The 23,998-nt window shown below is 51.8% G+C and overlaps 1 protein-coding gene and 1 gene segment (V, D, J or C); both read left to right on the forward strand.

Annotated features, from left to right (window-relative positions):
• The window catches only part of LOC138439578 (T cell receptor beta constant 2-like), a 93,633-nt gene extending 72,510 nt beyond the window's left edge, over window positions 1-21,123 (forward strand). The window contains 4 exon segments of the C gene segment in view: window positions 19,185-19,606; window positions 20,282-20,299; window positions 20,456-20,562; window positions 20,888-21,123. Coding sequence covers window positions 19,185-19,606; window positions 20,282-20,299; window positions 20,456-20,562; window positions 20,888-20,908 — 568 coding nt within the window.
• LOC138439581 (anionic trypsin) lies at window positions 895-7,263 on the forward strand. Of its 5 annotated transcripts, XM_069588612.1 has the most exons (8): window positions 900-1,394; window positions 1,648-1,799; window positions 2,331-2,764; window positions 2,989-3,076; window positions 4,489-4,648; window positions 6,049-6,302; window positions 6,680-6,816; window positions 7,059-7,263. In XM_069588612.1, coding segments are annotated over exons 4-8 (705 nt in total). In that variant the 5' UTR covers window positions 900-1,394; window positions 1,648-1,799; window positions 2,331-2,764; window positions 2,989-3,075; the 3' UTR covers window positions 7,212-7,263. The 5 variants fall into 5 exon arrangements, with proteins under 5 accessions (XP_069444714.1, XP_069444713.1, XP_069444712.1 ...); XM_069588613.1 differs by lacking the exon at window positions 1,648-1,799 and having other exon boundaries at window positions 895-1,394; XM_069588611.1 differs by lacking the exon at window positions 1,648-1,799 and having other exon boundaries at window positions 2,643-2,764.
• Window positions 21,124-23,998: the final 2,875 nt, after the last annotated feature.

A 23,998-nucleotide genomic window follows, 5' to 3' on the forward strand; every position in this document is an offset into this window, starting at 1 on the left:
ATTCTTTTACTGCTGAGCCACCAGGGAAGTCTGTAAATACACCCAGAAGCCAGGAAAGAAGGGAACTTTTACTATTATCTTCCTTGCTGTTTCCATACAGGTTAAAAAAATTACAGGAACATCACAGGAACATGGTAAATATTGCCTGGGTGCTATGGACTGAACTGTGTTCCTCCAAAATTCATATGTTGTAATCCTAACCCCCAGTCCCTCAGAATGTAATAGGATCTTTAAATAAATAATTTAATTGAGGCCATTAGGGTGGCCCTTAAGCCAATCTGACCTTGTTCTTATCAGAAGAGATTAGGATATATAAGGAGAGCCACTAGGGAGGTACCCACAGAGAAAAAGCCATGTGTCAGTGAAAAGATGACCATCAGCAACCCAAGGAGAGAGACCCCTGGAGAAACCAACCCTGTTGACACTGCTGACAAAAATAATAAATGATCTGAAATAAGAATAGAAACAAGTTTTATTTAAGCCAAACTGAAGCCTAGAACCCAAAAGGCAGCCTCTAAGACAATCTGAGGAGCTGCTCCAGAGAAGCAGGGTTTTCAGCTCAGTTTTATATCTTGGCAGAACAAAGAACATTAAGCAAGTCAGAAATACATTCCCTCTAGGTCTGAAAAAATAGATCAGCAGGAACTCAGTGAGTCAGTATGGCGCTGGCCCCTGGGAAGGGAGTCATGTCATCAAAGGAGCACTGGCCCCAGTGTCCCAGGAAGGGAGGCACTTTATCTTTTAACACAGACATCTTTTACTTCTGGTCAGTGTGCCCTTTTCTTTACTAAAGAAAGCAGATGTACAGTGTATGCTTGATAGGCCACAAATAGGCTGTTTTAGTTGGTACAAAACTCAAGTTAACTCATATATAAGCCAGAATGGCTTCTCCATGACTCAATATATGAAAAGTTTCTTCTATCAACACCTTCCTTGATCATGCACTTCTCAGCTCCCAAAACTGAGAAGATGCATTTCTGCCGTTATTTTATTGTGGCAGCCCTAGCAAATTAACACACTGAGTCAATAAATAGGATTCAGAAAAAAAGAAAAATTTGCCTAGCCATGTGGACTGCTGTGCAGAAGAGCTCTACAGAAAGCCTCTGAGTTTAGGCAACGTAAGGCCACTAGCAGTGAACCAAGTCATTCTAACAGAAAGGGGACAGAGGCTCTTACCTTTCTATCTGAGCAGAACGGTGTCCCAAAACATGAGCCGGCCCCCTCTGCCCCCCACCTTCACCCCACAGGCTGGGAAAGGAAACAGATGTGACGTTTCTCATCCTCTAAAGCCAGGCTTCCTGTGAAGACCCCACGACAAGGGGGCAAAACGAAAAAGCATATTTTGTGATATTTCTGCAAAGAAAAGCCTCTGTGATGGAGGCTCCACAACCTGGGTGAGTACAACCTGCCTTTGACGTGGCCCAGAGGGGTCCAAGGCCATGGCAAGGTGGGGCTGGGGGGAGTGGGGGCCAGGTGCCAGGTTAATTCAAGCTACTTTCTCTGTCAGGGAGGCCAGATCAGGAGGGATCCGGATGTAGTCTGTTCCCTGGCCTGACCCCTGAGCTGCCATCTGCAGTGATTCCCACACTTCATTCACAGTACTTCCCTGTCCTCCGGCAGCCTTGAGGCCAGCTCTGCCCTTTTTAGGTCTACGTTCTCAGACAAGACGGAACCTTTCTGACGCCTGGTCTCAGCCTCTGTAACAGGAAATAATGTTGTTCTGCGCACCTCACGATGAAAATATGAAAAGGGAAGCTTGAAATTCAACACAAAGGAAAATCAACATACCACCACTGCTTGTGTGTGTGAAAGCTCTTTAACAGCTGTTGGGCGCTATACAAATACAGCAGTATTGCAACCTAGAGAGGAGCCCATCAGGGATTAGAGGGTGTGCAGCTCTGAGGAGTGGGTGTCCTGTCGTGGAGAAGCTGGCTTCCAGCTGTGCCAGGCACCAGACCAGAAGACACCCTGGGGGTCCCTCTCCACCCAAGAGCCTGCCCCCCCATTTCTCCCAGTTCACTATTTCCATTTACTCTGTCCTTCCAGCCTACTTCCTGTCTTGCCACCAGACTTCTGAGCTTTTCTGACTTTGTTCACCACCTTCAGAACATTCACTCATTTTTACCTTTCCGAGAGAACCTATATAGACTCTGCCCACTCCTGCCCATCAGGAGCCCCGAGCTCAGAGGAGGTGAGCAGGAGAAGCCTCTTCATGGGAAGGCTTGTCAACCTGGCTCACAAGGTTAGGTTCCAGCACAGACACTAGTTACATCTCTATACTCCCCTGGCCAAGTGGTGCCTCAGTAAACTACAATATTGTATCTTGACAGGCATCAAAAAAAAGGAAAAGAAAATTCCAGAATCCCGCCCCCCCACCTTCAACGTTGTTTTTAATCACTCGGTTTCATGGACAGAGGAGCCTGGTGGGTTCCAGTCTACGAGGCTGCAGAGTCGGATCGACTGAGCGCATGCGCACACCTCAACCGTTATCATGCGCCAGTTTCTTTACCTGCTGCTGATTCTCTGATAAGGGCCGAGATTTACCATTGTTCAAACCTTTTTTCTAAAATCTGATCCGGAACATACAATTCTGGCTCAGGCTGTCAGCTCCTAGCAGGTGGGGGCAATTTTCAAACTGTTAGTTGCAGGCTCCCAGGGTGACCAGGAGGCTGCTTAAAAAGAACCCAAGGCTGCGTGAGCAATGAGAAAGACAAGCCTCTTGACAGCGAGGAAGAGGAGGTCTCTTGTTGCCCCAGAGCATCAGGTAAACGCCTACTTAATCCTTGGCCTCTCCTCCCTCCAAATGCCTCCCCCGACCCAGTCCCTCAAGCTGCGGTAGGAAGGAGAGCCAGCTTGAAGGCCCAGACTCACAAACTCTGACTCTTCCATTCCATCACTTCTTGGTGTTGGGGTTCTGGTTCCCTAAGGCTTGGGCTTTGACCTTCTGACCCCTTAGTTTAGACTTGACCAGGGTCTTTTTGTGTACAGGTATGACATAGGCAAGACTTCTTTCCTCTCGTGGGACTTCAGGATACCAAGCGGCCAAGTTTGCTACTAATATCAGCCCTTCCTTAAAGTAAGTTGAGTAAATCTCCATGAGGTCAGAGGATCCCCAGGGTCCCGGGTCATTCTGCCTTCCCTTCCTCCTCATTCCATCATCCGCTCGGTTTAAGAAGGCTCAGCTGTGGGAAGCAGGGTCTTGGTTTCCCCTGTGTTCCTCACCCCAGAATATCCTCCTGAGAGCCAGGTAGTCTTCCTGTGTCCTCAGAAAGTAAGTTTCCTTATCACCCGGAAGTCATGAATCCACGGAGCGGCCAAACACAGCAGAACTGATGCAAGAGTCCAGGACAGGGGAAGCTGCAGGTGTGTTTGTCCTGGGAGGGGTGGTCCCCCTCCATCCCCTCCCTCTCCTCGGGAGGTATAAAGGCTCGCCACCAGCCATGCAAGCACACTTCTCCACCATGCATCCCCTGCTGATCCTTGCCTTTGTGGGAGCTGCTGGTGAGTCCCACGCATCACTTCGGGTTCCACTAGCCCCTCTCCTGGCAGAGATACACGCTTCACCATTCCTCCAGCCTCTCCTGTTCTACCTGTGTGTCTTCTCCCCTCCCTGGCCAGCACCCCTCCTTCCCACTCTGGGGCTCTCTTTAACCTTCACTCTCTCACCCTCTGCCTGGTTCCACTCCCATCCCTCTCATCCGTCCATTTCAGGGCTTTGTTGGGAGAGGCGAGAAAGGCAAACCAGGTGGAGATGGTCTGTGAAATGAGCCAGGCCTTAAGGCTTGGCTGTGGCAACCGTAGGTAACTCCACTCGAACTATTGCTAGCCTCGGATGCTCCTGGGGAGACAGAAGGTGACTCACGGTGGAGTCCTGTTTATTGGCCTGGGAGTGTGACCCATGCACTGACTTTTTAAGCTTCCTGAGTGGTTTTAAGATTCCTGGATGTATAGCCACAGCTGCGAATCACTGTTCTATTGGCCAATAACAGTAACCACCTTTATCCTGCGCAAAGGGTGCCTGGGCTCCCTGCTCAGGTGTGAGCTATGGGAGGAGGCTGGTACAGCAAAGCCAAGGCTTTGCAGCCACATCTCCCTAATGAGGCCAACCCATCGTGACAAACTGGGGCTGAAACTGCAGCAGGGAGAAGACTGGTGATGAATAAAAGGGAGAGAAGCAGCCAGTGGGTGAGAGGACTGCATTCAGACCCTACGATGCTGAGTGCACCATGAGGGGGGTTCACTGTCCTTGACCTGGTGCCCCCAGTGGAAGTGTGAGCCGGAGCCCCAGCAGGGTCCCTAGCTCTGTGTCCTGCAGACACACAGCGACTTGGGAGAACTAACCCCTGTGAGACCAGCCAGGGATGCTCCCTGGTGGCCTTCCTCCCCTCCCTGTGCTCGGTCAGGATCCTAATTAGCAGGGTCCAGCCACAGGGCTCGGGGCTCCACCCTCCTGCTGAATCAGCCTCTCCTCCCCTGTTTCCACTCAAGTGGCTTTCCCCTCGGACGACGATGACAAGATCGTCGGGGGCTACACCTGCGCGGAGAATTCCGTCCCTTACCAGGTGTCCCTGAATGCTGGCTACCACTTCTGCGGGGGCTCCCTCATCAGTGACCAGTGGGTGGTGTCCGCGGCTCACTGCTACCAATAGTAAGTGCTGGGCCCCTGATGACTAAGCCCACTGCCCAGGGCCCTCTGGAAGGGCTGGGATCCGTCCAGAGCTCAGAATTATGATGGGGAAGAGAAGAAGAAGTGGGCAATGGCAGCTGACTTGGCAGGAGCTGTGGGTGAAGAGGGGCACCTGCCAGGCTCATCTGTCCATGGGATTCTCCAAGCAAGAATACTGGAGTGGGTTGCCATGCCTTCCTCCAGGAGATATTCCCGATCCAGGGATCAAACCCGGGGTGTTATGCATTGGCTGGCACAGGTTCGTTACCACTGGTGCCATCTGGAAAGTCCCATAAAAAGTAGGCACAGACTATTTTGAAGGTGGAAATAGCCAGTGGGAAAAGCGGGGAAAGACCTCACTCAAATAATCTTTGTCAGTTGGCTACATATTAAAACCTTGTAAGATATTTTGTTGTTGTTGTTTAAAAAAATTGTTATGATTCCTAGTTCCCATTTAACTCAGAATTCTTAGGACGAGTTTGAATATTGGTGAGTTTTCAACACTCTCTGCCTCTGGCAATTCTACACTTCCAGACAGAACTGAGAATCACGGCCAAAAGCAAGAGTTCTCCAACCTGACTGCACGTAATAATCACCTGGAGGGCCTGTTATAACACATGTTGCTGGATCCCTCCTCAAGGGTTTCGGATGCAGAAACCCCGATGCAAGGGTCTGGGCAGAAGAGAGAATCTGAGCTGCTAGCTCGTTCCCAGGTGACTGACGGTGCAGGTCCTGTGGCTGTTCTTTGAGAAGGGCTGTATTAGATCACAGATAGTGCTAGTGGTAAAGAACCCACCTGCCAGTGCAGGAGATGTCAGAGACGCAGGTTTGATCCCTGGGTGGGAAAGATCTCCTGGAGGAAGGCATGGCAACCCACTTTAGTATTCTTGCCTGGAGTATCCCATGGACAGAGGAGACTGGAGGGCTACAGTCCGTGAGGTCACAAAGAGTCGGACACGAGTGAAAGACTTAGGATGGACAGACAGACAGACAAATCAGATCACACAGGATGGTGGCCCTTACCAGATCAAGAAAGGAGGGAGCAAAAGTGACTGCACGTAGTTTGCAAGGTTGCAGAGGTTGAAGGATGTCTGGGGAAGTTGAAATGGTGCGTTTGCACCCAGGGCACTGGGCGCTGAATGCATGAGGGGTGTGGGAAAGGCGGCTGGAAAAGCAGATGGTCCCTAGCCGGACCCCTTCACCACATCCCTTCTCCACGGCCAGGCCCCCTGAAGCACGGAGGTTGTTGTCTCACACCTGCACTGACCTACCACCCCTCTACGGCTCTTGACATTCCTACACCTCCACCTGCAAGCAGGGAGCACCCCTAAGGGATGTGGGGCTGTGGACAAAAAGGCCTTAACTGTGCTTGCCCTCAACAGCCGCATCCAGGTGAGGCTGGGAGAACACAACATTGACGTCGTGGAGGGTGGTGAGCAGTTCATCGACGCGTCCAAGATCATCCGCCACCCCAAGTACAGCAGCTGGACCCTGGACAATGACATCCTGCTGATCAAACTCTCCACGCCTGCGGTCATCAATGCCCGGGTGTCCACCTTGGCTCTGCCCAGTGCCTGTGCTCCCGCGGGCACCGAGTGCCTCATCTCTGGCTGGGGCAACACCCTGAGCAGTGGCGGTGAGTGGGACCCTCACGTCTTCACCCTCTGACCTACCCACACTGCCCAGAACCGAGCATCACCTGAGCTCGGTTCCAGTCTGCTTCCAATCTACAAATTCCCAGCAAGTACCTACTACACATACAGGACTCTGTGCTGGGTACCAGAGAGGGGCAAGCGTCCCAGACTTGAGCCGGAGAATGAAAAGACAGGACAGATGTGGCCTCTGCTCTTGGCGCCTTTAGAGAGGGGTCCACAGCGAGCCTGCTGGGAATTGAAACTCAGTGTTCGTTGGGGACCTCTCCTGGCCGCCCCCAGGGTTCAGCCCTGGGTTACCATCCCCCGTCGCATCCTAACCCACATTTTCCTTTCCTTGGTCTCTTCCTGTTCCTCAAAGTCAACTACCCGGACCTGCTGCAATGCCTGGAGGCCCCGCTGCTGAGTCACGCCGACTGTGAAGCCTCATACCCTGGACAGATCACTAACAACATGATCTGTGCTGGCTTCCTGGAGGGAGGCAAGGATTCCTGCCAGGTGAGATGCCTGCCCAGACGTGGCAGCCTCCCTGGGGGCAGGATGTGAACGCCCAGGGCCGTGGGCTGATGGTCCATCCCCTGGAGAAATGAGGGAGGTTCGGCTGTGGCCTCTCTTGACAGTGAGAAGGGTGTGGGGCCCAGAGCCAGTGGGAACAGGGTCTTGTGAGGTTCAGACTGTGTGTGGCTCCCGTTCCCTTTTCTTCTCTGTTTATAAAGCTTATCTCATCACTTCCTCCCCAGGGTGACTCTGGCGGCCCTGTGGCTTGCAACGGAGAGCTCCAGGGCATTGTGTCCTGGGGCTATGGCTGTGCCCAGAAGGGCAAGCCTGGGGTCTACACCAAGGTCTGCAACTACGTGGACTGGATTCAGGAGACCATCGCTGCCAACAGCTAAAGACCACCCCCTGTGCCATCATTATGCTAATAAAGTGACTGCTCTATCTGCCCAGGTGTGCAACTTCTTCATCAACCCCCAGCCCTACTCTGGGAAACACCCTCCCACCTGAGGCCAGACAGGGCACTGCCCCTTACAGATGTGCCTACTTCTCAAATGGGTTCCAGGGCACACTGGTGTAACAGCAGAAGTGAAAGTCACCCAGTCGTGTCTGACTCTGTGACCCCGTGGACTGTAACCCACCAGGTTCCTCTGTCCATGGGATTTTCCAGGCGAGATTACTGGAGTGGGTAGCATTTCCTTCTCCAGGGGATCTTCCCAACTCAGAGACTGGGTCTCCCCCACTGCAGGCAGAGTCTTTACCATCTGAGCCCCCAGGGAAGCCCACATGTAAAGAGAAGGAACAGAGAATATCATCGGGGGAGGGGTCCCTGGAGAAACTTCCTTCCAGGAAGGCTGCATCTGCCTTGGTGTGTCTCTGGGTCATGCGTGCAGGGCCGATGTGTGTACATGCATGCACACATGTGCACACGTGTGGGGCGTGGTCTGTAAGATCCCACACCTCCGCTCACCAGTCCCCACGCCTAGGGAAGCACCTGCCAATCACCTTGGCCTTTCCTGAGTCCCCTCCATGTCCCCAGCGTGTGTTCCCCCCTGGAAGCAGCAGGCCCCACTGGCCCCTGTTTTCCCAGGACCAGCTCATGTGTCTGAGGGAGATGAGAGCTCCCTGGGTCTCTCTCCCGCCCACTCCTGAGAAACCTGCCTTCTGTTCTTCCCACGTGATGATACGAACACCCTCCTGAGTCCTTGATAGGCACTTTCACATTCAGTTCCCTCTGCCTCTGCAGTGTTTATTATTCCGGAGATACAGACAAGGAAACAGGTTCAGACAAGGTTGTCAGCTCACCCACATCCCTCCTCCAGCAAATGAGGGAGTTGAGCTCTATTTGCCCAGCCCCCAAGCCCAACCCCTGCTTCCTCTATCCTACCTCACGGGCCCTCCAGCTGCAGTCCATCAGCCCTGCTACTCAACATCTCTCCAGCTCATCCCCTGCCTGCAGCACTTCCTAAGGGGCACTTACCTCCTTGCAGTCTCCTAAGCCTGTGCTCAGAGCGGTCCTGTGTGTCGTTAGCTTTCTGGTTAATACCTTTCCTGATGCCCCACAGCTTTCAAAGTAGAAGCCAAGCTCCTCATCACAGAGACGCACATTTCTTCCCTCTCTGGCCCTGCCTGCGTTTCCAGCCTGGGTTTCCTCACCCCTCCCTTCACCTGCAGTGCCCCAGGGCTCAGAAGTGCTGGCGGTTCTTCCAACATGCCCTGTACCTCTGACCTCCAGCTCTGGACACTACTGCTCCATGTGACACGATACGCTGCCCACCCACCTGTTCACCCTCTTCAGAAAAGCCCTTGCCTCTTCCTCCTCCCCGTTCTCTTCCCCACACGCCTGCACTGGCGCCATGACCTCTGGTCTGAGTAAGGGGTCCTCATTCTCTTCCACGCTTACTTCTATCACAGTTCGGCTCATGTTGCTTAGTGTGTATGGATGTGCCTACCATGGCCTTCAACCATGAGCTTCTCATAGAAGACGTCTTGTCTTACTCATCCTGGTATGTCTACTGATTAAACAACAGCTGAGACATAATAAGCAGCCAGGGGTTGAATAAACGAAGTATGAGCTAGAAGAGTGCGGGGGGCGCTCCGCAGAAAGAGAGAGGCAGTGGAACTTCCCTCAGCAAAGCCGAGGAGTCCCGAGGAGAGGTGAGCCTGCTGTCCGCCAACCCAGCCCCTCGGGGAGTGAGAGACAATCAAACGCGACATGGATTCTGTCTAAGCAGTTCGGCTTTATTGCCACAAACTCTTGGTTTATACAGGCAAGCAAGGGGGTGTTGCGAGGGACTTTCTATAGTTGCACCAATCACCTTAAAGGTCAAATCGTCATGTGCCTTCATTATAACAGGAGTCTATGGTGATCACGCGCTGTCCACGTGCACGGAAATCAAGAGAGCCAATCAAAAACTAACATAGACCACGCCTCTATCTCTTCCGCCTGGCGCCATCTTAGTTTCCCACCGCAAAGCTAACCCATCTTTAAGGTTTCCCATGTAGGGCCCCACAGAAGAGGAAGCAAATATACTGAAGAGAAGGCCTTCCAGAAGAACAGTTCTCAAAGTGTGGTCCCTGGACCAGCAGGACCAGAATCACCTGGGAATTTAGGAGGAATGCAAATTCTTAGGCTCCACCCCAGACCTACTGAGTCAGGAATTCTTAGACGGAGCCCAGCAGCTTGCCTTTAACGAGACTTCCAAGGCATCCTGGTGGATGTCAGAGCTTGGGAACCAGTGTGGTAGAGAGAGCCCTAGCCCAGTGTTGTCTGTGAAAACAGCAGTCACCAACGCCTTGACTGACTGTATGCAGGCATATGACAAACGTTTTTGCGTGTGTGCATGCTAACTCACTTCAGTCATGTCCAGCTCTTTTCGACCCCATGGACTGTAGCCTGCCAGGCTCCTCTGTCCATGGGATTCTCCAGGCAAGAATACTGGAGTCGGTTGCCATGCCCTCCTCCAGGGGATCTTCCCAACCCAGGGACCAAACCCATGTCTCTTACGTTTCCTGCATTGGCAGGCAAGTTCTTTACCACTAGCGCCACCTGGGAAGCCCAATAAACCTTTTGCTGTTCATTTGCTCAGTCGTGTCCAACACCAGGCTGCTCTGTCCATGGGTTCCTCCAGGCAAGAATACTGGAATGGATTGCCATGCCCTCCTTCAGGGGATCTTCCCAACCCAAGGATCAAACCCAAGTCTCTTAGATCTCTTGAATTAGCAGGTGGGTTCTCTACCACTAACGCCACCTGGGAAGCCCAATAAACCTTTAGGAGTATTATTTATGTCTCACAAGAGCTCCATAAGGTAGGTCTTATTTTATCATCATCATTCCCATTTTACAGTTAAAGAGTGTTAGTGTTAGTTGCTCGGTCGTGTCTGACTCTTTGCAACCCCATGGACTGTAGCCCGCCAGGCTCCTCTGTCCATGGAATTCTCCAGGCAGGAATACTGGAGTGGGTAGCCATTCCCTTCTCAAGGGGATCTTCCTTACCCAGGGAACCCGAGTCTCCTTCATTGCAGGCAGTTAAGGAGACTGGAGTTTTTAAAAAAAAATCCAGTAACTTGCCCAAGGTTTGAAGCAGAGGGCATGGGAGGGAGCTCTCAGTCTGGCTACTGGAGGTGAGATTGCCTGAGGAGTAGGGCCCCAGGGCTCAGGAGCAGCACCTAGGAGAGTCCCAGATCTTAAATGAGGAGGCCGAACTTCTGGTTCCAGCCCTTTCTCCTTGTCTTCTGCCACTTTGGGGGACCCTTTAGCCTCTCCACACTTCAGTAACATCTGGGAAATTAGGAGACAAAGTTTGGGTTAAAACGGGTCAATTCACGTGCAAAAGTTTAAAAAAATTACACATAGATATTATTTGCAGGTCTCCTCCCTATATCCCAACACCCAGCTTGAGAAAGGCACACAAGTAACCAGCAAGCTTTCCCTTGGGTCCCCTGAGCACTATGACATTCTTCTTGCCCCCTCAAGTGGCCGCACTGAGTGCAGCTGGTTAAGTCGAACCAAAAAATGAGGAAAGGCTGCCCCCTGCTGTCGAAGATGAAGAAAGGCTTCACGTGGCACCTTCCTGACCTGTCTGAACTCCTTTCACCAAACAAAAAGCTTCGTGGGCACTTGAGCTACTAACAGCGTGACAAAGTTGAGACAATCCCCGTGAAAACAAAAGGTGGCTGTGGAACCAAGGCAGGGTGGTATTCTTTTTAAGTTTAAGTTGGCATGAGAGTCCCCAGGTCAAAAGGAAACTCTAACTTAGGGAGTAAATTACTGAAGTGTAAATACCCAGGGCAATTTTGTGCCTAATTGTTTATTTAAATACAAATTAATAAACCCAGAGACTTGGAACTCTGAACATCCTGGGGATTACTCCGAAATATGTGTTTCTCACCAGGCTCCTAGGTGACTGGAGATTCATTCAGCAAATTCAGTACCATGAAACAGCTTCTTATATAAACTGTTCTTTGAAAAAAATGACTTTGTAAATGAAACAAGTATTTTTTTTTACATTGGTAGATTTCAAAATATCACTTAAAGTAGTATTTTGTTGTTTTCTTTTAAAATTTTATTGTTTCAGTCCAGTTCAGTCGCTCAGTCATGTCCGACTCTTTGCGACCCCATGAATAGGAGCACGCCAGGCCTCCCTGTCCATCACCAACTCCCGGAGTTCACTCAGACTCACATCCATCGAGTCAGTGATACTTTAACATAAAATAGATAATAGCTCTATTACCCATTTAAAATAAAATTACTATCTATGGCTCAAAAATCAACACTACAAAGTTGACCCTGAGAAATGTCAATTTTACTTACACTCTGCTTCTGTCTCCTCCATTTATTCTTAACAGGTAATCACTTTTACCCATCTCTTTTGTAAACTTCCAGTATTTCTTCATATAGCATCAAACACACAGAAGTATAATTTTTATTTTTCCCCTTTGTTAGACAAAGGTGGCATATTGAAACCTTATCCTACCGCTTGTTTTTAATCCAGGTAACAGTATATATTAGAAAGCTTTCCATAGCAGTATAAAGCACTTTCATTCATTATTAGTATTGAATAATATTCTGTTTTGTGAATGTGTCACAATTTATTTACCCAATCCTTTACTGATGGGTACTTGAGTTTTTGCCAATCCTTTGCTATTCCAAATAATGCAAATATTTTACACACTTGTTTTCATCTGTATGCAAAAGTAATTACAGGATACACTCCCAAAGGTGGAATTCCTGGGTGAAAAAGTAAGAACATTTGTATTATTTATGGCGGTGGTGGTATTAGTCACTAAGTCGTGTCATAATATTTATAGATAGTTTCAAATTGCTCCCATTAAGAGCTGTATTATTTAGCATGTCAGAGCGTGCTAAGTTGCTTCAGTTGTGTCCAACTCCTTGTGACCCTATAGACTATAGGCCTGCCAGGCTCCTCTGCCCTTGGGATCCTCCAGGCAAGAATACTGGAGTGGGCTGGCATGTCCTTCTCCAGGGGATCTTCCCGACCCAGGGATCCAACCCTCGTCTTTTTTGCTTCCTGCATGGGCAGGAGGGTTCTTTTACCATTAGCGCCACCTGGGAAGCCCAGTGATAGAATGGCCTTCCACCATTCACGTCATCAAATTGGTGAAAACTGACATTTCAATGCCATTTTAGTTTGCATTTACCATGGCAAGATTTTTTTTCCCCTATGGTTAAGCACCATTTGGATCTTTTCTTTGGAACCTTCTCATTTTTATCTCACCGCTGGATTATTTTTTATTGATTTCTAGAAGTTCATCATCCTGAGATCAGCCCTCATGATGAGAATTGCATTTCTTTCCCCATAATGTCATTTATCTTTGATTCTATGTGTGTTCCCCCTGCAAGTGTGTTGTCATTCTGTGGTCAAGTTTGTCTTTTTTGCTTCTAGACATTGAGTCATAGTCTTAAAGGCCACAAAAGGAAGCGCCATCTAGTGAAATGAGATCAAGGCTACTCAACTGGAGTTTCCATTTCAAGGTCATCTTGTGCAGGGAAAATCAAAGATCTGGCGAAAATTCAAAATGTTTCTGCCCTTTAGGGAAAAAGAGGAAGAAGACCTTGAGTATGATCACGTGACCAAGCAATTGCATTTAAACGTCCCCAGGCTGTATTCACCCCATTCTCCACCTTGGTTTCCCCGGGAAAGCCCTTCACCGAACCCTGATGTCTGAAGTCTGCAGTGAGAAGTGAGGCAGCCGACGACACAGGTGGTTCCCCCTCACTCACACTGATTAGACACACAGCTCTCCCACCACCCCCATCGCACCCTCAAGGTCTCTGCAGCGCACTGAGCTGAGCGATAGCTGATCCACGTTGCTGTACAGCAGACATAACACAACACTGTCAAGCAATTATCCTCCAATTGTTTTTTAAAAATGTTTTTAAAGTGAATGCAAAAAAAGAAAAGAAATACAGCTCTCAGCTATGACTTTACCCCAGGAAAGCTCTTCCTCTGTGTACCTGGTGGCCTGTTCTCTGGACCACCCTGGAGGTTCAGAGTTGGGCCGAAGGGGCAGAGTCTGGATTCTGCGGGACCCCATTCTCAGATAACAGATGTGATTTCTGGGTGCCTGACGTCAGGGGCAGGCCAGGGATAAAAGGGGCTGCTACTATGACGACAGCCTGCAGAGGAGCGGATGCCGGGGAACCAGCCCTGACACAAAGGCATGCAGCTCGGAGGAGCAGAGAAGGTCCTGAAGAAAGGGCACGAGGTGAGGAGGGAGCCCCCGGCCTTGTCTGTGCCTGCCCCCCCACCGCCCCGCACCACGCACCGAGAGTGCTGATGTCACCTCCTCGCCCTCCAATGTCCTCAGAGGGGCAACTCTCTGGTGGATCCTCCCAGACTCCCTCTCCGAGGGGCGGGCCCATGGGAGGGGCCGTTTTTGTATAAAGCTGTAACGTTGTGGGGACAGCGGGGCCACGGTGATTCAACCCTATGGGAATCCTTTACAAAAACCTTTCTGCCTGTTCCAGTGCCCACCATCTTTCGCTCTTCTCCTGGGTCACCGGCCCAAGGGTGGCTTGGGTTGGAAGGCCTCCACCTCCCCCCACCATTTACCTGTCAAGCCAAACCACAGAGCAGGGCAGGTCTGGATCAGAGCTGAAGCTTCGAGGCAGAAAGGCCAGATGTAGGAAGATGCTTCTGTGGCCTCATGGATGAAGGACTCAGGGAGACCCTTTATCCCACTCCTGCACTACCCGCTCCCTGCCCAGGGCAAGGTCAATGGGAAGGTGCGTGGGAGGTGACTCGCTCTATGAAACAAAAGTCAGCACTATGCCAGCACCCACCCCCCAATGGATGCTCACGGGTGTCTGGGACCCTGCCCACCTCCCCAAGCCCACATCCCTGTGATGAACCCTCAGGAAGAATCAAAACAGAGGCACAGGGCCTTGTGGATGGACTCTGCCCCTGCTCCGAGGCCCCAAGAGTCAAGAGTCAAAAATATTCTTTCGTGCAATATCCATAAAGCACAGGAGAGGACTCCCAGTCCCAGAGTCCACCAGACACCAACACAGATCCTGGCCGCTCTGCCCGCCTCTAACTGCTTTCCTCCTTGCTCCGCTTCACTGTGTGAATACTGAGGTTTTCTTTGGAAAAGGCACCAGGCTCACGGTTGTAGGTAAGACACAGTCCGGGCCTTTCCTGGCCCCTCGGAGGGGAGGGCGGGTCCCAGGTGTGCGTTGTAGGGTGGCTGTGTTCTGATGTGTTATGAATATCACTTCGGCCCAGGGACCAAGCTGACAGTTGTAGGTAAGGCCGGGGTCTCCAGGTGGGTACCATGAGGAGCACTCCCTCCCAGGGAACATAGGAAGAAAGGGATGGCCCAGCTTCCAGGGTCCAGGGGTCCTGGAAAGCTCTGGAAGGCTATGCGGGGTGTTTGAAGCGGGCTGGTGTCTTTGGGAGGGAAGAGATCCTTGAATGCCCCAACCTCTCCCCGAATCCCGGCTATGCTCAGCTGAGGAGGAGAGGTTTTGAAGTGAATCCTGGAGGCTTGGCTTTGGAGACTTCTACTTTTTGAGGGGGGAGGGAAGACGGCTCGCTGTTGTAGATAAGCCAGCCAGGACTGGAGGGCTGGGAACCTGCAGGGAGGGGCAGAGAACAGATGGAGCCTCTGTCTTGGGTGCCTAGGTTAAAGTGCGTGTTTATCAGAAAGATCTGAATTCCTGTCTTGGTGAGTTCTTGTCCTGATGAGGCAGGCAGCCTCCATCTCCAGTAATTTCATGGGCGGGCTCGGCTAAGCCTGGTTTCCCTACTGGGAGGCAAGTAATCTCAATTAGAAATGGGTCACCTTGTCCATCTCCTGTCTCCTTGGAGGATACCCATCGACGCCAGGGTGGATGCGAGAACCTCTGGCCCCAGAGCTGTTAGTCCTACCATTTTTCTCCCGCATGCAGAAAGGAGATGGACACAGGAGAGGCGGGTGGGGAGTCACACACTGTATGGCTGTAAACCCCCTCCACCCCCGGGAGTTAAAGTTCTGCTAAGGAAAGGAACAGGGGAGCCGCAGGTGAACCGGGGGAGGAAGGATTGGGAGGTGCAGGCGAGTTTCCCTACCAGGCTTTAGCGTTGTGTGACTAATGAAAGACTCTATTTTGGCAATGGGACGAAGCTTTCCGTCTTGGGTGAGTACAGCTCTTCCCTGGGGATGGCGTGCTGTGAGGCTGGAGCTCTAGAAGTTCCCCTTAGAGAAGGCCGGGACTGAGAACACAGTGGAGAAAAGGCTGAGGGTATGGGTGAGCAGAGCAGGTGCTAGAAGGTGCTAGAAGTTCTGGGGGGAAGGTCGTCTCTGGAAGGAAGGGCCCATGTTACCAGCCACTCTGGGGTTTGCCACACCCGCGTTGTGCTGTGGAGCAACCAGGCACAGCACTTTGGACACGGGACCCGGCTCGCCATCCTGGGTAAGACGCAGGACCCGGGAGGCAGGGTCACTGTCTCTGGGACTGGAGTGTCTGTTTCTCCTCCCTGTCCTGATGGAAGGGGGTCAGCTAAACTCTGATCCCCGTGGGGCTTCCGAGGAACTGGGTCTGCCATCTCTCTCTCTTTTTTTAAATGTTAATCTTACTTATTTGTGGCTGTGCTGTGTCACGGTTGCTATGCGGGCTTTCCTCTAGTTGCAGACAGCAGGGCCTACTCTCTAGCTGTGGTGTGTGGGCTTCTCATTGCAGTGGCTTCTCTCCTTGTGGAGCCCTGGCTCTAGGCATTTGGGCTCAGTAGCTGTGGCGCAGGGGTTTAGTTGCCCCGCAACATAGGGGATCTTCCCCAACCAGGGATCAAACTTGTGTCCTCATCATTGGCAGGCAGACTCTTAACCCCTGGATCACCAGGGAAGCCCCCTGCCCTCACTTTAGAGGCAGCTTGGTTGATGCCTCTGTTTCTCCTCTGAGTCTTCTGCCCACAAGCTGCCTCCTCACACCTCTAAGCTCACCCCTCCTTCTTACACGTGTGGATCGGCCCCTCTGAAGTTTCTTCCTCTTTCCCCACTTTCCCCAGAGTGTGCTTTGGCCTTTCTCCTAGCGGCATCCCTTTGGTCCAGCTCCATGAACGCCGACAGGGAAAAAAATGGCCATTCCCGCTCTCGAGGACCTCAGACTTTTGCCCTGCCTGAGGTTTCTGGGGGTTTCGCCACAGCCACCTGCAGCTGTGGGCCTATAATTCGCCCCTCCACTTTGGGATCGGCACCAGGCTCACCGTGACAGGTACTGGGCGGGAAGCGGGGTGCAAGGGTGTGGGGGGTCAGCTTGCTGCACTGTCTGATGCGGCCCCGGCCCAGGGCTCCCAGGAGCTGTGCTTTGTCTCCAGCCTGGTCTCGCTCTTCTTCTCCTTTTCCGGGACTCCTCTGTCGCTCCTGCTTTGGCAGGTGTGCTGTTTTGCTTTCCTTCTCTTATCTGATCGTCTCCATTGCCACCCCCGTTCTAACTCTGATCCTGCACTGTTGACCCCCTTTTGGCGAACAGCTCTGTCTTCTATGTTAAAACTTACCCCTAGGACCTCCCTCCAGCTCAGAGCCCTGTGCTTGCTTTCCTTGTCCTTTGTCTGTCCTTGTCTCTCCTTCATCCTTTCTCTGCCTCCACCAGTCTCCAAAAGCCGTGTGTGTCGTCCTGAGCTGGTTTAAGAAACCAGGAGGCAGTGGGGGAGCAGCTTGGTGAGACTGAGCTGGTCTGAGGGGGGCTCCTGAGCCCTGAGGGCAGAGGTCCAGGTCACAGCATCACTTGAGCTTGCAGGAGTGTCCCTGGGGAGCACTGCTCTTGGTGGGGGTCAGAGAAGGTAAGTCTGAACAAGCTGTTACAACTGGAACTTGCACCCTTTTAGCAAGAGACAAGGTGGAAGGAGGAGAAATAGGTTGGAGACCCCATTGTTATCAAGCCTCAGGATCTGTGCTGAGATAATGGAGTCAGTGGCTCATGATTAAACACTAACACACCATCACCACCCTCGGGAGGAAGCGGGCAAGGGTGAGGTGGGTCTGGGCTGGAGTTGTAGACACTGCTAGAGGGATGGGTCACCGAGCAGGCTTTACCCTGCAGAGGGGAGCACGTGCCAGGGAGCGTGATAGAAATTGGAAAGTACAGATCATCGGGATTCAAAATGTATGAATTCTGGGGGAAGAGGGGCTCTCGTGCAGTTTGCAAAGTGATCTAAACTGGTTCAGGCCCTCTGAGATGTAAGTATAAAACAGAGATGACAATGGTGGTCTCTTGGAGTTCTGAAATTGTAAGGGACTAAATCCTTATGGAGGGGGAGAAGGGGATGACAGAGGATGAGGCGGTTGGATGGCATCACTGACTGACTCAATGGACATCAGTCTGAGCAAACTGGAAGAGGGCGAAGGACAGGGAAGCCTGGTGTGCTGCAATCTGTTGGGTCTCAAAGAGTCGGATATGACTGAACATCGACAACAGATCGCGTGCAAATCCTTCGTAGAGGACTCAGAGGATGCCGCCATCCCTTTCATTCCGGTTGAACCTCACTGTGTCACAGACTGTCTTGTTCCAAACCGGGGCTCAGTTTTCTCAATAGAAACATTCCCTGAACTTGGATAAAGTGGAGACATCTGGGTTTGCCACATTTCTGCTCCACAAACTCGCTCCCAGAACAGAGCTAAACAGAGGTCTCAGTGCATTTTGGCAACACAGAGGGTGCTTGAAAGGTAGACGAGTTTTTTGGTTTTACTTTACTCCTCCACATCCTCACACGAGGGCCTGCCTTCCAACAATTTCAGAAATTCTCTCGCATCTGTCAAGCATGTGAAAGGGCCTTCGGACTTTGGGGTTTGTCCATTTCAACACTTGTGCTGCTTTGAATATAATGCGTGACTGGAATTAGGATTCCAAAGTTGGTAGGGAGGTTTGCTGGACACTGGAAATAAGATAGGGCTCAACCTCAGAACAGTTTCTTTCATGGGGTTCCAACCATCCTGGGCACGCTCCCACACAACCCAGCGCCCGTGTAGGAGTCAGTTTGAAACATCAGACAGGATATTAGCCAAAGGTACATAGGCTTCACAAAGCGGGTTACATGTAAAATCAAAACAAAAGGCAGGTTCAGTATAATATAGAGAAAAGCATGTCAGCTATAACGGGAAAAGTATCTTTTCTAGGGAAGAATATGTATGCATGCTAAGTCACTTCAGTTGTGTCCAACTCTATGCAACCCTACGGACTGTAGCCTGCCAGGCTCCTCTGTCCATGAGATTTTCCAGGCAAGAATACTGGGGTGGGTTGCCATTTCCTCCTCCAGGGGATCTTGCCCACTCAGGGATCGATTCACGTCTCTTATGTCTCCTGCATCGGCCGGCAAGCTCTTTACCATTGAACCACCTGGGAAATCCCAAGGAAGAATGGCTAGTTCTAATTCATGTGTTGTCGCTCAAACAGGTAATCACACACTCCCTGCAAAAACAGAAAAATAATTATTACATGCAGTCAGTCTGGTTTCCAGGTCATATTGTTAGGAAAAATCCAGGCTTATTCAGCTCTCCTATAATTACTTCCAGGTCTGAAAATCAGGTAGTCATGCACCAAAGAGAGATTTGAGCTAGGAAGGAAACAGATATACTCACTTAATGGATCATCCTACACGGCTGCAAGAATAAGACATTTCAAACAAAGCCAGGAAACTCGGGATGTGATGCCGCCTTAGGGAGAGGCAGGAGGCGGTCAGTAGTGTGTATCCACGGGGTAACCGAGAAAGAAGGGGCAAAGTTGAGGGTGACTGATAGCAGAAGATTGGGATGGTGACCCCTAAACAAACAGAACCTCCTGCTATATAATTTTATGATGATGCTGTGGCCCCTTTCCTTGTTGCCCTCAATTCACACACACACAGCCCCTCCCATACCCAGCTGGCTCTCAGGCCAGTCCTGGCCCCCACCCCTGTCCTTCCAGACAATCTGAGACAGGTGCACCCGCCCAAGGTGGCTGTGTTCGAACCCTCGGAAGCAGAGATCTCCCGGACCCAGAAGGCCACCCTCGTGTGCCTGGCCACGGGCTTCTACCCCGACCACGTGGAGCTGACCTGGTGGGTGAACAGGAAGCAGGTCACCACTGGGGTCAGCACGGACCCTGAGCCCTACAAAGAGGACCTCACGCAGAATGACTCCAGATACTGTCTGAGCAGCCGGCTGAGGGTGACCGCCGCCTTCTGGCACAACCCCCGCAACCACTTCCGATGCCAAGTCCAGTTCTACGGGCTCACGGACCAGGACCAGTGGGAGGAGCAGGACAGGGCCAAGCCCGTCACCCAGAACATCAGCGCTGAGACCTGGGGCAGAGCAGGTGAGCCGGCCCGGAGGGAGTCAGAGCCGACAGAGGAGAGATCAGCGAGAGAGCGGGAAGGCTGCACACAGGGTGAAGGGCTGGGGGGCAGGGGGAGCCCAGCAAGAGGGTGGACAGGGCACCTCCTCGGGCGAACTCCTCCCCCGGATCCAAATCCTCAGCCCAGCTCAGCTGTGCTGGTGGGTGCCCTCCCTGCCCGCCTGCACAGCTCAGGGTGCCAGTGGTGGGTCCCCATCCCCTTCAGTGCTGCCTCCTTCATGACCCTGAGGATGCTGTGTCCACATTGGCACAGGCAGTGCTGGGACTCTGATCAGAGGCTGCTGTGAGCCTGGGGGTCAGTGCTGACTAAAAGCTAGCTTAGTAGGTCTTTTTCATTTATTTGTTTTGTTTTAAGCATCTCAAAGTATCACATATTTATGATTGCCTAGTTTTAATGTATCAGGAATCTGGGCATAGCTTAGCTGGCTCGTTTATCTCAAGATGCTACAATCAGATGTCAGCCAAAGCTAGAGTCTTATCTGAAGGCTCAGCTGGGGCAAGATCCACTCCAAAGTTCACGTGGTTGTTGCAAGATTTAGCATCTTGCCAGCTATTGGACTGAGGAAGGCTGGCTTAGCTTTGAATCTGCTTTAGAACATGCAGGCTCTCATCCATTTCCCTCCCCTTTTCTTTCAGACTGTGGCGTCACCTCCGGTAAGTGGCCTTCTCCTCCTATGTCCCTATCTCCTATTATCTTTGCTCTGGAATCAGAGAATGTAAAACCCATGGACCCTGGTGGGGGCTATGAGGGAAGGAGGCCACAGATGACCAGCTCACAGGTACCTACCTGCTCTCCCTTTCTGCCAACAGCGTCTTATCAGCAAGGCGTCCTGTCTGCCACCCTCCTCTATGAGATCCTGCTGGGGAAGGCCACCCTGTACGCTGTGCTGGTCAGCGCCCTGGTGCTGATGGCCATGGTAAGGAGGGGCCAGGATGGGGCAGGCAGGTTGGAGGTGACACTGGAAATGCAGCAACACAGACCTAGGAACGTAGAGACTCCACCAGGACCAGAGGTGGGCAGAGAGGAAGAAGGGGTTCACCCACATGCCTCAGAAGACACCTTGCCCCTCTGTGATCACAGTGGAAGAGCCGTGCTGGGCAGGAGAAACTGGGGTCACCAGAAAACCAGTGGCTGGATGTTGGGAGGAGACCTGCTATTCGTCTTGTCAGTGGGACACCCTGCTTCCTCTCGGTCCCCAGCACTCCTGGCTCCTGGTGACCCTCACACCTTCTCTTCCTCAGGTCAAAAGAAAAGATTCCTGAAGCCAGCTTCCAGCCTGTTACTGCCCTGATGGGAATTCTGCTTTTCCCGTTCCTACCCAGCGCTTCTGAAGAGCTGCCCTCATCTCTGGACTCAGCCCAGCATCCACCCCCATGTGCGGGTGCCCCAAAGTCTCAGGACCAGGATCTCCCTAACCCAGGGGAGACCCTAGGGGGACTGAACTTACTGAACCAATAAAAATGGCCTGTTGTGTTCACTCTGCCTTGAGTGTCTCCTCCCCTCTTCTCTCCATCTCTCAAGTCCCACGTGACTCCAGGCAGGGTACAAGCAGGAGACATTCGAGGAAAGTGCAGTCCTTTCAGGTGGGAGGTGAGGGGCCCAGCCTGTGACTGGCACTGCTCCTCCTTGTCAGGGAAACTTAAGGACGTGTGAAAGGGGGGGACTGGTGAAGGGAGAGGCTTACTCTGGAGCAGTCTAGAAAAATGCTGATGTTAACTCTGGGAATTTTCTGTCCTACTTAATCAAGGTGCTCTGAGGTAGAGCTGACCTGCACAGGTGTGTCTACCTGCCAAGTGGTCATGACCTCATGACAATGAAGCTCAAGGTCATTTGTGTCACCCATGCAGCCTCCCCGAGGGCATTCACCACTCAGCTTCCTTCACCACCAAGGAGTGTTTCCAGGAGAGAAGAAAGTCACTGGCTTGGGACTCTGTTCTCAGTAGCAAATGTGTCTTCTAGTCTAAGCTGTAAAGCCAGTTAGAAATTTCACTCAAGTGAATTAAGTAGATGAGAAAATGTCCCCTGAGGAGTCCTCGGAGGATGGAAAATAAAGTTCCCTAAAACCAAGGATCAGCCCTCTTGCTATTTCTAGAAATCCTTCCAAAACTCTTTATTGTCACATGGTCATCATGGTGACGTAACCCAGAGCCCTCAAAATGGCATAAAAGACCCACCGTTGTCCTCCGTCTGTCCACACTCACCCTCACTCCTGTCACCCTGGACTCCCTGAGCCACTGGCTTGCAGGTCATCCTGCACTCCTCTACCTGGAATGACGAATATGTAAGCTCCTACTGATCCCTGAAGATTTACCAGTGATATCTTCCGCATAAGAAGCCTCTGTGCCTCTTACGCCACCCCCATGACGCGGGATGAAACGTACCGTGTATGTTGCTGTCACAGTGCCCCGTGCCCACCTCCTTCCTACCACTGACCACACTTGACGGAAACTACCCCTTTTCTTGTCTGACACCTCTACTTGAAGGTCACTCCCTGACGGCAAAGTTGTGTTTTGTTACAGTAGCCATGGGATGTGGCATAGTACCTTAGTTCATTGTGTGTGTGTGTGTGAGTTGCTCAGTCTTTGCGACCCCATGGACTGCCACCTGCCAGGCTCCTCTCTCCATGGGATTTTCCAGGCAAGAATACTGGAGTGGCTTGCCATTCCCGTTCCCAGGGGATCTTCCTGACCCAGGGATGGAACCCAGGTCTCCTGCATTGCAGGCAGATTCTTCACCATCTGAGCCACCTGGGAAGCCATGTTCAGTGTATGCATCCATCTGGGAATCAATGAATGAGTCCGTGAGTTCACCCACAGTGACCCAGTTCAGGGGCAGATATCACCCTCAGGCCTGCCTGAGACAGACAGCGACCCTCCCCCTCCCAGCCCTGCAGCACACAGCCTTCTCTATGGCAACACATGCGTGCATTCTAACATGGGTCTCTCGTATACAACCACATGCATATACACATGTCTCTGTATATGTATGCATCCGAATAGCCAACAACTTGCTAAGCATATATCATTGCAATGTTTGCTGTTAACTTCCAAGAAAATAAAGATATCCAAGTCACAGTCCTCAAGAATCTTCCCTGTTCATTAGGGGATAATTCATGGATAGAAAGAGTTAATATACAAGCAATGCGAGTTACTATAATGCAGGCAGAGGCTAGCACTGAGTTTCTGACTGGGACCATCAGCAGAGAGTCTGGGAAGGTGGCAGCCTCTTCACAGGAAGAGTTGGTCTCAGCGATCCCTGTGGGAGAGAGGTCATGAGTCAGAGGTATGAATGGGACAGGAAAGCACAGGGTCAGGGACCTCGCACTCAGCACTCAGGTCCTTGCACTCAGCTGGCTGCGAGGTTCAGAGATGGCAGTCCTAAGTCTGTAGAGGCAGGCTGGGGCTTCCCGCTGGGAGAGTGGACTCCATCCTCGCCGCAGCATGAGGCGGGCGTACAGCAGACGCACTGAGCATCTGTGCACTAGGGAGAGGAGTCAGGCCATCCAGGAAGCCAAGGGCAAGCACAGAGCTGCGAGTCCTCCCGCCCTGAGCTGACACCACCTCTGTGGATGATCCTCCCACCCACCTCTCTATAAATGCCAGTCTGCACAGGTGAGCAAAGAGAGTCCCAGAGGGGAGCCCTGATGACATAGGGGAGCTCCTCAGGGTGGCATCTGTTCCAGGAGGGGCCTCTCTGCCCCCCTCCCCCACCACTAGCACCCTGCCCTTCCCCAGGCCCCTCCCCACTCTCAGTGTGCCCTGACTCTGTCACCTCTCACCCCACTCAATCAGACCAGCCTCTGCCACCTGCACTTCCTGCCTCTGCCCAGCGGTTGGAGGAGGGGCACCAGAGGAGAGGACATTTTTGTATCACAGTGTAACATTGTGGGGGCTGGGGGGGTGGGCACAATGATTCAGTTAGAGGAAGTGCTTTTACAAAAAGCCCTGCCTCAGAAAATAGACTCATGCAGCCCACCCAGAACCTAGCTCCCAGTTTAAGATGGGGAGAGCGGCTGGGAGAAGTCCCTGGGGCAGGTCCCTCTGTGGTCTCTCAGGGACCTGGACTGTGGTCACCTCTGCCTCTCCCTGCTCCACACTCAGCTTCCCATGAACACGAAGAATCAAGCTGTCAGAGTGGGATCTTCACAAAACTTGATCTTGGACAAAGTATTTGCAGTTGTGTTATTTGTTAAGCACTCACAACAACCTCCTTGGGAAGATATTACCCCATTTTTCAGATGGGAAACTAAGGCCAGGGAGGTTACGGTCCCAGAAATAGTAGGAAGCAAGGTCTAGCCTGAAACACTTCCCAGTCCAGCAAAACCTTCACCCCTAGTGCCTCTTCCAATTTCA

Source organism: Ovis canadensis, chromosome 4 (genome assembly GCF_042477335.2).
Source record: "Ovis canadensis isolate MfBH-ARS-UI-01 breed Bighorn chromosome 4, ARS-UI_OviCan_v2, whole genome shotgun sequence".
In the NCBI taxonomy this organism is placed as follows: domain Eukaryota; kingdom Metazoa; phylum Chordata; class Mammalia; order Artiodactyla; family Bovidae; genus Ovis; species Ovis canadensis.